Raw genomic sequence first — 13144 nt, forward strand, 5'->3', positions numbered from 1 at the left:
GGTACACTGAACTGCATGCATGTGTCTAATCCCACCCAGGAGACCGGGGGCTGTCCAGCCTCTAGTGCCCACCAATGGTTTGCCACCCAGAAGGGCAACCTTGGCACGGAGAAGAGGAATTAACCATTGGGCCAGCAACCCTAAAGCTGCCAATGCCCAGACCCTTTCCACTTAAGTGAGACCACCCTCGGTGGCTGTTGGGGGACACTGCTTGAGCAAACTGGGGATTTCTGGCCTTGAAGACACACCACCCACCTGCACTGTGGGCACATTGCCCACCACTAAACAGACGGGACGCCAGTAAGGAGGAAGTGCTTTATTTTGTCGAGAAGCTCTCATTCCAGCTGACAGATGTAGCGATGCAAAGCCGGGGGTCCTGAGGCTTGGCCACCAAGTTTAGGATAAAAGCCATTAGTCTCTGCCTCTCCACTGTCAACCAACTGCTAGCCCCCAACCTGCTTCAGGACGCGGGACCACCAAGGAAGGAATGAGGAGAAGTCACATCAGCAAGCAGCTCCGCGCCCGCTCCTTCCTCATCTCTCCAGCCTCCAGCAAGTCCACGTGTCCGGCTGTTTGTGGCGGCCGCTTTGGCACCCGCTTCGAGTGACTTCTCTTCAGGCTCTTCTGAGCCTTGTTGACAGATGCCAGCGTTGTGAGGTGGAAGACGTCCCTCACGCTGTTCTCCGATACTTTGGATGAGCACTCTGCGTAGGCAGCAGCCCCGATCTGCCGTGCCAGTGCGCTGCCCTGCAATGCAAAGAGGAGAGCGGGTAAATCCCCTTGTGGAAACGGTGCCAAAGCCATGCCCGTCACGTCACTCGTGAAAGGCACTATACGAAAGCCGCGGGCCTGGCCGGCACAAACCTGCTCGTGTGTGATGGGGATGAGCCTCTGCTTGGACAGCTCGCGCAGCGTGCTCAGGTCTGTCCTCATGTCCAGCTTGCAGCCCACTACCACCACCTTGGCACTGGGACAAAACTCCTGGGTCTCGCTCTGCCACTGGAACAAAAAGAGGACAAGCTGACGGGGACCAGTGGAGGGGCAGCTTGCCAGACAAAAGTGATTAAACTTGTCCGGGGGACTGTGCTGTGTCCGCTGGCACGGGCATCTAGGAACACTGGGCGCCTTTGACTGACTGCTCCTGGACAAGTTAGGCTTTCATGGAGCTGGCAGCTGGCATAGTCTCACAAGGCAGCAGTTGGCATACTAATTGGCAAGGAGAGCGCAGGGGTATACTGAGCTGTGCCACTGGCACCAACCACTCATGTGTGACCCTGTGCCAGCTCTGATCCCAGTACTATGAGAGTGACCATCATGGGGGTGGCCTGCAGCGCACACTGACCTTCTTGAGAATGCTGTCCAGGGTCTCGGGGCGGCTGATATCGAAACAGATGAGGACGGCATCCGAGTCCGGGTAGGCGAGGGGCCGCACGTTGTCATAATACGCCGAACCTGGAATAGAAGCAGGCGGGGTGAGACACTGGGCATCAGATACCGGGCACTGTCAAGGAAGGAAATCTGCCAAGCCCATACCCAGGATTCCCCAGCCAGGAGGTTTACCTGAGGTGTCCCACATGTTAAGTTCAATTCGCTGCTTCTCAATCTCGAAACTCGCGGTGTAGTTCTCGAACACGGTGGGCACGTAGCTCTGCAAAGAAAGCAGCAGTCAAACGAGGGGCATAGACGCGCCCCGTCTCTGCCCATCTCCTCTCCGACTGTTCGTTTCCCTTTTCTGCCTCCACCCTGCTGGATTTTCTCTCTTCCCAGCTGTACCTCTCCATCACCCCCCTTTACTCCCGTTCTGTCCCTCCTATCGGCTCTCTGAGGTGTCTTCACACTTCTCTGCCCCGCGCAGCCCCACCTGTCCTTGCCCCCCTCATTTTGTTCATCTTACCAGAACTTGTCTCCCTGCCTCGTCCTCCTTCTTTTCTTTACCCTCTCGTTCGGTCCATCCTTCCATCGGCTTTCCCTTTCTCATTTACTTCCATTGCGCCCATCGGATCTTCCTCTCCACCCTTCCATCTCTCCATCCCTCTACGGTCCGCTCGTTGTCGTCTCCTCATCCCCTTCTCGGCCACGTTTGCCCCTCTCCTCCCTTCCACTCCTCCGTCTCTCCATCCCTCTCTCCCCCATCCGTCACTGCGGATCCGCACCAAGTGCCGGCTGTACCTGCGGGTAGCACTCCTTCGCAAATACGTGCAACAAGGCGGTCTTCCCGCACTGCGCGTCCCCCACCACCACGATCTTGCAGCGGCTCACCGGACTGTCCATGCCGGCGTGCGCAGCCAGGATTTCCCGCAGAAGCCCCGGAGCCCCGGCGGGCTGCAGAGATTTCCTGCAGAGCCGCCAACAGCTGCCTCACTGGAACTCCGCTCCGCCACTGCGGCCGAACGCGTTCTGGGGCTCGAGCGAAAGGCTTGGGCGTCGCCCCGCCCACTCGGACAAGCAGCCAATGGCGAGCCTCGCTTTGCCACCAGGGGTGTGGTCAACACCAAGCCATTCACAAAGCTGTGAGCGGCTGGTGGCCGGACTGGAGCAGACACGCGACATTCCCGAGACGGCGGGAGGGCTCGGCGGGTCCACAGCCGGTAATGAGGGTCGCCCCTCCAATTGGTGCGTCCGCATGTTAACAGACCCGGATCTGACTGGCACACCTGCGGAATGGGAGTGTAAGGGAAACTCAAATCACCCTCGTTAATATGCAATTGCAAGGCGGATTAAAGACGTTTGGGCGCCACAGCCTGCCCGGGCAGCGTCGTGCTGGAGGCAGGAATCAGAAGCTGATGGGATGCCAGCGCAGAGCAGACCACATCTATGCATCTGTACTCAGCATTTAGGGAACACTGGAGAAAAGCAACTGGGCTGGGGTTCAAAGTCAGCCACATGGACTGGTGAAGCAGTGGTAATGCCAAGTAAGCACTTACTGAAGCCAGCAAGGGCAACGTAAGAAAATAAACATGATCGCTCTAAACAAGGCCTTACGTGCCACTGGCTAGTGAGCACTCCACGTCACCTTCAATCAGGACCGAGAGGTCACCCCAGACACTGCGGACTTCCAGTCAGCTGCCATCTGTGTGCCCTCTAAGCTCCCCCAGCCGCGTCCATCCATGTCAGGCGCACGAGGCACACGCAGTAAGAGCTAGCTAGTGCCCGGTGTGCCTGAGTGATGCGGTTGCTAGGTGCTGGGCACATTGTCAGTGTCGACGTAGGCCTGGGCTAACTGTTGCTACTGGATACCGGAGTGCGCAGCTCAGCGCCAGCCAACATGTGGGCTGGATTTGTGAGGTGGCCAATGGCCGCCAGGAGTCTTCACAGGGCCTCACCGAGCCCAGGTGCACAGCATGTAGGGCATCAATGGCCGACGGTCCACAAAAAACCCACTCTATCTACAGGGAGGTGGCAGGAGTGCCATGGGGCATGTTGGCGGACTCGGCATCTCGCTGCAGTTGCTCCACAACTCAAGCGGCACTTCACCAAATGTCACAGACACCCAGCTGGCTCTCTCCAGTCTACGCTGATCCCAAGCGCCAGTAGGAGGCGTTGCACAAAGACAGACTGAAGAAGGAGGTGACACGTCCAGCACAAGCGGTCAGGGCCACGTGGTGGCGTTGACATCAGGAAGCCACCCGCCCCTCTACTTCAGGTCTGGACCTCTGCCAGGAATGCCACTCCGGAAAAAAACATCCAGCTTCCGGCATTTGTCTTGTGCTTCCCGGTCTGCTGGGCGGGATGCTTCAGATGCCCATGTTTCATTTCTTGCTTGTCAGACCTCACCCTGTCTGCCCATTTAGTGGATGTCACGGGAAGAAGTTTGTCCAGCAGCTCCAGGAACACTTAGCTAAGGGGTGACAAGGGACAGACAGGAAGTGGGCCATCCAAAGCAGCAATGATGCCAGTGTTTTTTCAGCAGGGCGGCAAGCACTCAGACAAAGGGGACCAGTTATGTCCACTCGATGACATTTTACATTCACGCATTTGTCCGAGGTGGCTCGCCATATCTGAGATTCATGCACTTGGTTCTGTTTCTCTTGTTGTTCCACAGGCAGCAGGTGAAGTGACTTGCTCAGGGTCACTCGGCGCCAGTAGTGGGTTTTTGATGACATTTTAGGGCCACGGGGAGATCCGAGTGGCAGGAGGGCACCAATCCCCCCTCCCCCCAAACAACACAGCACATCCTTGGGAAGGAATGAGAAATCGACAGCGGCCGGGGGTCCTTTGATTGAATCGATTCGTGCGCCCCGGAATGGGGGGGAGGGGGTCTGCCAGACACCTCCCTGCAGTACAGACAGTCCTGACTCAGGAGCCCTGGGATTCAAACCTCTCGGCTTTCATCGGCAAACACACACACACACACACACACACAAACACACACACGCACAAGGCGCGGACGAGTGACCGCCGATATCGTCAAGAGCGCGCGCGGCGCCTTTAAGGTTTCCGGAGCGCGCGTCCGCGCTCGCTCTTCCTGCCGGCCGGTCACGCGCCTCATTAAGAGCCGCCTGAGAGCAGCGGAGCGCGCGCTTCGCCCGCTGGACGCCGAGTTTGTCCGGAGGCGTCACTCGTTCGCTCGCGCCTTCTTAAAGACGGCCTTCTGTCTTCGGAGTTTTCATCACTTGAGCAGGGCGTCCTCAGTGCAGGCAGCATGTCCGGCGAGCAGGCTACAGCAGCGGAGCCTCCCAAAGCAGCAGCAGCAGCAGCAGGAGGAGGAGGAGGACAAGAAGCCGCAGGACGAGACGAAGCTGGAGGACGAGCAGCAGCAGCAGCAGGAGCAGGCGACGGCGACTCCCGCTCAGGAGGAAGCCTCGTACCGCGCCCTGCTTCTCTCCGGCTACGGCGGCTACGACAAAGTGAAGCTGCACACCAAGAAGGGCGCGCCCGCCCCAAAGCCGGCGAGCTGCTGCTGCGGGTCAAAGCCTGCGGCTTGAACTTCGCCGACCTGATGGCCAGGCAGGGGCTCTACGACCGGCTGCCCTCCCCGCCCGTTACGCCCGGGATGGAGTGCTCGGGGGTCGTGGAGGCGGTTGGCGAAGGAGTGAGCGAGCGACAGGTGGGCACGAGAGTGATGATGACGGTGATGGTGATGACTGGGTTTGTTTGTTTGTTTGAAGGGGTGGGTTTGCCCGGGGAAGCCCGCCGGTTTGCCCCCATTGAACTCGGCCAGCGACGCCACCGCCCATCGTTTGTGTTGGGGATAAACAGTGGTCTCTGCGCGCATGCGCCCTGTGCGCCTGAGCTCCTCCCTGCACCCCCCCTTTCCAGATGTAGCGCCAGTCGGACACCCGGCGGGGTCCCTTGAAGTTCTATTTGTGGGACCCCCGAGCGAGTGGTGAAGTGTCGGGGTCTTCCTTAAAGCCCCTGCCGTTTTTTTGCGTGTGTGTTTGAGTAGCTGCAGACGGGGGGTCGCCTTTCAGTGACACGTGTGTATCTTTGCAGACCCCCGTGTTGCCCCCAATGTGGACCGGTGCCCCGAATCTCCTCGTGTTGCTTTGTGAGCTTCTGGAGGCCCAGACGACTAAGATGATGGTGGGGTGTCCTACTGTGGTGGTGATGATGATGATGGGGGGCTTACGCTTTGGTGCATCTTGGCAGGCTCTTCTGAGGTGGCAGGGTAGCTGGTGTGTGCTGGTACACTTTGTTGAGCCCATTGGCAGAGCCTGAGAAGTGACTGGCACTGTATACCTTGGATGTGCCCTCGGGGGTCCTGGGGTGAGTTGACGATTCCTGTTTGGTGTGGCTGCAGTGCCCCCTCACGTGGACCTCTTGGTCTGTTTGGCCAGTATGGTAACTGGACTGTATGGGGTCTTGGAGGGTCCCAGCACTGCTGCTATTTGAAGACCCAATGAGGAGTCTGCTTGCTGCTCCCCCCCTCTTCATTTCTGCCAACAGATGCCCGCAAGTCGACTTGATTTTCAACGTGGTTACCTTATTGTGTCGCCTTAAGATTCTTGTGGGGGTCCTGATCTGCTGAATCGAGCACCCCTCTGTTTGATTGATGCATTGAGAATGGAGTTTGATTGGAAGCCCCCCGGGCCGGAATGACGGACCCTTGTGCTGGTGCCTCAACATTTTGAGTGCAGAGTTTGGCAACACGGGGGCTCAGAGGTTAGCCGTGTGAATTCCGTACTGTGGTCTCCACTCCTAGAGATGGCACCTCCATCCAGGGTTGTGCCCAGTGTTGCCAAGGTAGACCCCGATTGGGCTTAAGCAGGTTTGAGGCTGCTGTTAAGTACTGAGAGCCCCCCGAGCCACATGGCTGGCAGAGACCCTTGTGGTCTTCGTGCCCCTCGCTCTCTCCTGCTGCTGTGACTTTCAGGTTTTTCTGCCCAAATTCAGTTGCTTTTTCAAACCTTTTCTTGTGACCAGATGTTTGGCAACTTGATGCCATCTGCTGGTCCACTGATTGACTGACTGGCAGAGTCGGGCACAAGTGTCTCGCCAGGAGAGGGGCTGTTGAGGCTCATGGGGCACCTGTAGGCTGCTGGGTTTGGTGCCCTTGGTGGTCGACTGGCATAGAGTGGTGCCCCCGGTGGACCATCGTCTGTGTGTCACCGACTCTCCTTCTGCTGTTTCCACACAGGTTGGTGACAAGGTTATTGCGATGAACAAGTTTGGCATGTGGCAGGAGCTGGTGGTTGTGCCAGTCAGCCACACTTTCCTGATGCCAGATGGCATGAGCTTTGAAGAGGCCGCAGCCCTGCCAGTCAACTATGTGACCGCCTACATGATGCTCTTCGACTTTGGAAACTTGCGACCAAACCAAAGTGTCCTGGTGCACATGGCGGCAGGTAAGGACGTGCCAGGGGTCTCGCCGTTTTCCTGACTGTGCATTTTGGTGGGCGCTGCACTCGTGGTTTGATGTGCCCCTACTTTTGGGCCCGATTGGTTGGTGTGTTTGTTGCGACGAGCGTCAGAGTGACGTTTACATCTGCGCCGTACTCGTCTATGCGTGGCAAGGCTACGTGGGTCACGTGAGTGACAGAGTGCGAATGCTCGGTGACAGGCTGGCACCCGGTGCCTCTTCCTGCTGTGCGTCCGGGCTCTCTGACTGTGAATTTGAAGATGGCGAGGTGAAATAAAGGGGTGTCACTTGTCACGTGTTGGGGGTGTCACTTATCACGTGTGTGGACGACCCTGGGATCCTCGGGCTGTTAAACTGGGTAGGTCAGCACAAGGACGTGTGCCAGCTGGTCATTCATTTCATTTCTTAACGCTCCAGGAGCACAAACTCGGATCAGCGCGGGCACCAAGGTGAGGCCATTGCTCCAAATCCTGCCATCCTCATGGTCTCTTGTCACAAGAGTGGCATGGTGTGCCAGAGGTGTTCAAGCAGGTCCTCTTTCAAACCTTCCTCATCACTGAAACCCAAAGCTTTGGGCACAAAGGGGTCCTGGTGGTGATGGTTGGTGAGTTGGTCACCGTGATAGGCCAGCAGCCACTTGAGTGCCCAGGGGTGCCAGAGGTTCGTTTCACCCACTTGGGCACCAAGGCCTCCCTTATGCTGTTCTGTGCCCCCGTTTAGCCCCCTGCTGCCATCTCACCTCGGCCCCTTTGTACATTAAAGCAGGGTGGCGCCTTCCTGGGGGGACTCACCGGTGTGTGCCCCCCATGGACTCCCCCAGACTGGTTGGTGTTTGTTCAGGATGTGGATGGCATGCAGTTGCCTGTGACTCTTTGTCTTGCATGGCGCTGCCCCGTCCCACGTTCTTTCACATTTTTACTGCGGGGGGTTTGCTTATTCCACTAGTTTAGCCCCCTTCCCTCGTCCCTGGTGGGCTCATGGCATCACTCTGCCTAGTCGTGTTATTTTAGCCCCCTCTCCGTTTGCCTTTTAGTTTTGGTGGTCTGTTTGGTGACGGGGCCCCTCTGTGGCCTTCACCTGCCCGCCATTGGCCCCTCAAGTGGGCCGCCTTGTTGCTTTCTGTAAAGCGGTGGGCCTTGAGGTCGGAAACCCGCCACCACACTGAAGAGTGTGAGGGGGCACAGCTAGATGGCACTGCTCTTGGTGGCACACTGCAGACAGAAGGTCAGAATGGGGTCATGCCAGCCCCCTGTGGTTACAGTGGAGAGAAGCCGAGCCTGCTGGGAGTTTCAGTTAAATGTTACAGTTTGGGGGTGGTGATTGGGGGGGGTCTCCTGTGTAGGGCACACAAGGGCGAGGCTTCAGTTTCAGAGCTTGAAGGACTGATGGGCATCTGAGGCCTGTGCCACCTGCTGCTCTGTTTTATTTTGTGGGTGTGGCACATCTCCTCTGGGCAGTTCTCATTGAGTCCTACCCGTTGACCACCGTGGGCACTTGCTGTCGCTGAAGGAGGTCGGCCCTAAGGAGTGCTTGGGATGTGGCATTTGGGATTGGGCTTGCAGACGCTGGCGGGTGGTCCTTGCCCATCTTGATGTGGGTGGGCTGACAAATGATTGATTGTATTAAGCCCTCTGTATGTACAGAGCAGTGCCATGTGACCCCGCTGGGCACTTGAGCTTTGAGGTGGCAACGCCCCATCTGTTATTTCAGTGGCCCTTTGTTTGTTTTAAGGCCCCCCTACTGAGTGTCGTATCCCGATGTCGCCCCCTCTTTGTTGATGTTCCTGCCATGTGGCATCATCGTCTTGATGTTCGTATGAATGACACCGGTGACACCATCACAACATTCAATACGGTAGCAGTGACAAAAAAGTAAGACAATAGGAGAACAGATTTGCCCGCTGCCAGTCGCACAGAAAATAAAACGCTAAATCGCCAAGCCCGAGATGGGCGTTACCAGCAGTGTGACTGCAACAGTCTGTGTGTCCAGTAGGGGTCGCTCTTAGTGACGGCTCCCTAACGTGTCCTCGATGGTGACGGGTGACCTCGGTTTCCTGACCCCCTGAGGTCTACGGCACCTTCGTGGAGTCGAGTTTGGCGTGAGACGATGCGCTGCGGCACCAGACTGTTATGGAGGACCCCCTCAACGGCAGTCGGCAGGGTGGTGAGGAGGTCCTCCTCAAATCGGCTGTCATTTCTGTGATTTTCAGACTTGGGGTGACCTCGGCAGTTTGGTGTGGGGACAGAAGATGACCCCCGAGGGGCCCGGACTGATATTTGGAGACCCAGAGACGTGTCATTTTGAGACCCCCGAGGAGGTGTTCATGGCACCCTCCACTGTCCTGTTGGCATGGTGGGTCAAGGAGACAATCGAGTGTCATGGTGGCCGTGTGCCTTGTGTGTCCGTTTCAAAGCTGCCCGCTGAGCTGAGCCAGGTGTTGCCCTGCCACAGGTGCCACCCCAGGCGTTGACTTGCGTTGTTTACATTTGCAGGACAAAGTCAAAGATGCCCTTCAGTTTTATGTTCTCTTCCCATAATGCCCTGCTGTTCATGGAGAGCCCGGCTAGGGGTCCCGTGATGGCGAGGGGGCCGGGCACAGCTGGAGGGTCCTGTGTTGTACAGTCGTGTTTATTGAATTCTCCCGGGGTCCGAAGGCTCAGGTGAGGGGAAGGGGCTGGCCGAGGTGGCGTGAAGTGAGCGCCAGGGTCAAACGTTCACACTGAGCAGGAATTCCCAAACAATGGCGAGCGGAAGTGGCGGTCCTCCCGCGGCGACGCGGCCGGTAACCTGATCTCCTCACTGCCGCAGATGTGTGCTGACGCGGTGCTGCCGGCCGCTGTGCCAGGACTCGTGATGAATTTTTCATGCCCGCTCCTCCTAATGTACTGCAGCGAGCAAACAACAATGAGGCATTGTTCCTTGGGGGCGCGTTGCCTGGAGCCAGCTGTGCGGGAAACCCACTTGACAGCTGTGCGCCGCTCTTCATCGGAGGTCGCCTGAGCGGCTCTCGAGTGGACACGGCGGTCCCGCCCCCTGGCACGGTGTCTGGCTTAGGCCCGCTCCGCTCAACTGTGCCGAGTGGGTGGGATTGCTGTGGCCGCCCTCCTCTGCGTTGTGAAGCGGACGTGTGTGGGTCTCCGAGGTGGGCCTCGCCCACGCGGCATGGCACTTCGATGGCCGTGTGGCCTTTTGGATGTTTGTGCACCCCCCCCAACTCCCCCCCCGGACTCCAGGGGCCCAGGCCTGGGCTTCATACCATGTGATCGGTCTGCAAAGCGAGAGACTAAATTTACGTGACTGGCCTCCATGAGACCCTCTAGGCTTGGAGGACTGGCAGAGACCCTCTTGTTGGTTGACGTGCCACAGATGGAGTGGGGCACAATTAGGGCTTGGGAAGGCAGAAAAAAATGAAAATGAAAGCCTGGCTTCATACCAAGGAGGCCAAGATGGAGGCCTTAAAGAGAGGGGCTCGGGGGTCCCATTGAGCAGCAGACCCCCTATGATGTTCTAAGGCCTCGTGTGGACAATTCGGCAGGGCAGAAGATGGAAGGAGCTGAGAAGGTGACGTGGGTGGGGTCAGACTAGCGTTACGAAGAACTGGGTGGGCGCTGGCACTTTGGGGGCATTCGCCTCTCCCCTTGATACTTGATGAACTCCGTTTGCCCTTTTAAATGGCAGCCGTTTTGCATGATTGCCCGTGATGGTGACGTCTCTAACTGTCTGCATTCGTGTCTCGAAGGTGGCGTGGGGATTGCTGCCACACAGCTGTGCCAGACTGTCCAGAATGTCACCGTGTTTGGCACGTCCTCCTCCTCCAAACATGAAGTGATCAAACAGAACGGAGTCGCACACGCCATTGACTACCGGACCATGGATTACGTGGATGAGATCCGCAAAATTTCTCCCAAAGGTAAGCCGGTGGCGCGCGGCACCCTTCTGTTGGCCTGGCACCTCGGTTGCTTGCCGTGCCATTGGCCACTCGGCTCCTGGTGTTTGTTTTGTCATCTTGCACTTTTCTCTTTGCAGGTGTGGATGTCGTTCTGGACCCTCTTGGGGGGTCCGACACCAGCAAAGCCTTCAACCTGCTGAAGCCGATGGGAAAACTCGTCACGTACGGTAGGTGCTGCCAAGCAGGGTGGGCCAAGTCAGTCCTTCTTGCTCAAGTGCCACTTGGGCGTTGATGGGGAGCTGCCCGCCTGCTGCCATTAAAAGCGAGAAGCCGTCGTTTAAGAGTTAAATAAGCAATCGGGCATCAGAGTATGAACAGGCGAAAATGAAGCCCGTCTGCCTTAATTCAATAAAATGAAGAAGGCACATCCGGAGAGAGACCGGACTGGCACAAAAACCTGCAGCCACCATGGCCCTCCAGGACCAACTGTGTCCACCCCAGTCTAAATGGCTGGCATTGCCATTGTCGGGCATAACTTGAGAGAAGTGATTTGGAAGGTGGGGGCATGAGCCGTTTGCCCACCTGCATATTGGCACACACTACACTCCTGGTTGTCTGTCTCCTGAGGGGAGCCGGGCACTGGGCTAAACGTCGTGCACCACAGGGAGGCCACCCAATGTAAACGGCACTTGTTGACTTAACTTTGGCGTGCCAGCAATAGGCCGGGCATGTGATATTGGAGGGCGTCGTATCAGGGCTCACTGGCAGACGTGGCGCACACAAATGCTGCTGTGTGTGACGACGGGGTGCTCACTGGGGCTTTTGTACCCGTTCTGATGCGGTGGTCGGGATTCTGTCTGGTTTAATGAAGGTGGGTATTGATGGCCCACCTCGGGCACATCTGTTGCCCTGTGGACTCTGAAGTGTGCTTTGCCACTTAGTCCCTCAGTGCTGGCACCACATTTACTCTGAAGCTGTGAGTGACAAGACCCAGCTGTCTGGATGCCACTTTAAGCCCACCCTGGGAATGAGTTCAGTTTGGAGACCACCGATTGGGCTGGCAGCCACTTTGAAAGGCCCAGCCTGCTGCTGACTCCCTCCCACTTGTCTCTTTCAGGTGCTGCCAACCTCCTGACTGGCCAGAAGAAGAACATCATGGCACTGGCAAAGACCTGGTGGAATCAGTTCAGCATCAACGCCATCCAGCTGATGCACTCCAACAAGGCGGTGTGCGGCTATCACCTCGGGTGCCTGGACGGCGAGATGGAGCTCATTGGCACCGTGATGAAGACTCTGCTCGAGCTCTACAAGCAAGGCAAGGTCAAGCCCAAGGTGGACTCGGTGTGGCCTTTTGAACAGGTCAGTGTGGGTGCCCCCTGGGGTCTCTTGTACCAATGACTGGACCCAACCGTAACCACGCAGATGCCAGGCGGCCATCCTGCTGTAGTCTTCATAATGTGGACCTGGGCGGTGATCCTCCATTTCAGGCAAAGGGCCGCCTGGCGTTGGGACGACCGGACCGGTTCAGTTTATGGGCACAGTGCCATCACCTGCGCTACCAAGAAAGCCCGTCGGAGGAGGTCCGGCCTGTTTGTGTTGAGCCCACCGTGGCCTGCTCTGGTTGGCCGCTGCGTCTCTTCACACTGAGGACGGGGCTGGCTGATTGGCTGTAGAGGTGGGCATCGCCTGCTCCAAACAAAGCTAAAAGGACGAGTCGCCAGAGCAGGTGGCACCCCCTCGACCGCCTGGGTCTTTCAGTGCCCCCCATCTCCTGTTCTTTGCATTGGTGTTTCTTGTATTCGGTGGTGTCCTCGTGTGTGGCGCCAATACGGCAAATTCTGATTTACCTGTGCCTTTTTGCCCTGCAGGTGGGAGACGCCATGAGACAGATGCAGGAGAGGAAGAACGTTGGCAAAGTCCTTTTGGTGCCCGAGGTCAAGAAGGAAGAGAATTAAAGCCAACTGAGTGGTGGTGTGTGGCTGTGGTAATGAAGGTTTCACTGTCGTCCGCTAATCTTTGGGACCCCCATTTGTTGCCATGTGCTTTACTTGTCCAGGTGCCAATTGTGACTTTTGTGGCAGGGGCACAGCAGGACCCCAACCCCCGGTCCCTGAAGCTTAGCAGCAAGCTGACTAATCAGATGTGTGCCCGTCTCGTGTTGTGCTGCATGTGGGTACTCCTGTCTTGGCATACCCACCAGTGGAAGCATTTGTCTTGTGGTGGGCAGCTCCGTTTTCTGTGCACGATGCCCTACTGTGTGTCTACTTGCACTCTGCTTGCCAACTGCAGAACCTTTTGCACTTAATGTTGTGTTGCTGTGGTTGAAGGTCCAAATAGTGTGCCAAATCGGGTGGTGCTTGTGCCCAGCCCATGGAGCCCCTGGTGCATGCCACCATTCCCTCTGCGTCCAAGCTGAACAGGAAGTGCCTTGTTGTAGGGGTAATTCTTGTGCCTTC

General features: G+C 57.3%; 2 protein-coding genes across 4 annotated transcripts; one reads left to right on the top strand and one right to left on the bottom strand.

The window, feature by feature from the left end:
• Nucleotides 1–301: 301 nt before the first annotated feature.
• rnd2 (Rho family GTPase 2) lies at nt 302–2406 on the bottom strand. 3 transcript variants are annotated; one of them, XM_039740126.1, is made up of 5 exons: nt 2260–2406; nt 1561–1648; nt 1343–1452; nt 865–999; nt 302–747 (listed from the first exon to the last, which is right to left on the bottom strand). In XM_039740126.1, the coding sequence occupies exons 1-5, from the start codon at nt 2269–2271 to the stop codon at nt 499–501; spliced, it is 594 nt and encodes a 197-aa protein (XP_039596060.1). In that variant the 5' UTR covers nt 2272–2406; the 3' UTR covers nt 302–498. The 3 variants fall into 3 exon arrangements, with proteins under 3 accessions (XP_039596060.1, XP_039596058.1, XP_039596059.1); XM_039740124.1 differs by having other exon boundaries at nt 2170–2406; XM_039740125.1 differs by lacking the exon at nt 2260–2406 and adding an exon at nt 1895–2064.
• Nucleotides 2270–12719, top strand: vat1 (vesicle amine transport 1). Its single transcript, XM_039740536.1, is given in 8 exon segments — nt 2270–2613; nt 4301–4878; nt 4881–5047; nt 6578–6785; nt 10539–10709; nt 10826–10915; nt 11806–12047; nt 12557–12719. Coding segments are annotated over 8 exon segments (1887 nt in total). The 3' UTR covers nt 12644–12719.
• Nucleotides 12720–13144: the final 425 nt, after the last annotated feature.

This window comes from Polypterus senegalus, chromosome 17 (assembly GCF_016835505.1).
Source record: "Polypterus senegalus isolate Bchr_013 chromosome 17, ASM1683550v1, whole genome shotgun sequence".
In the NCBI taxonomy this organism is placed as follows: Eukaryota; Metazoa; Chordata; class Cladistia; order Polypteriformes; family Polypteridae; genus Polypterus; species Polypterus senegalus.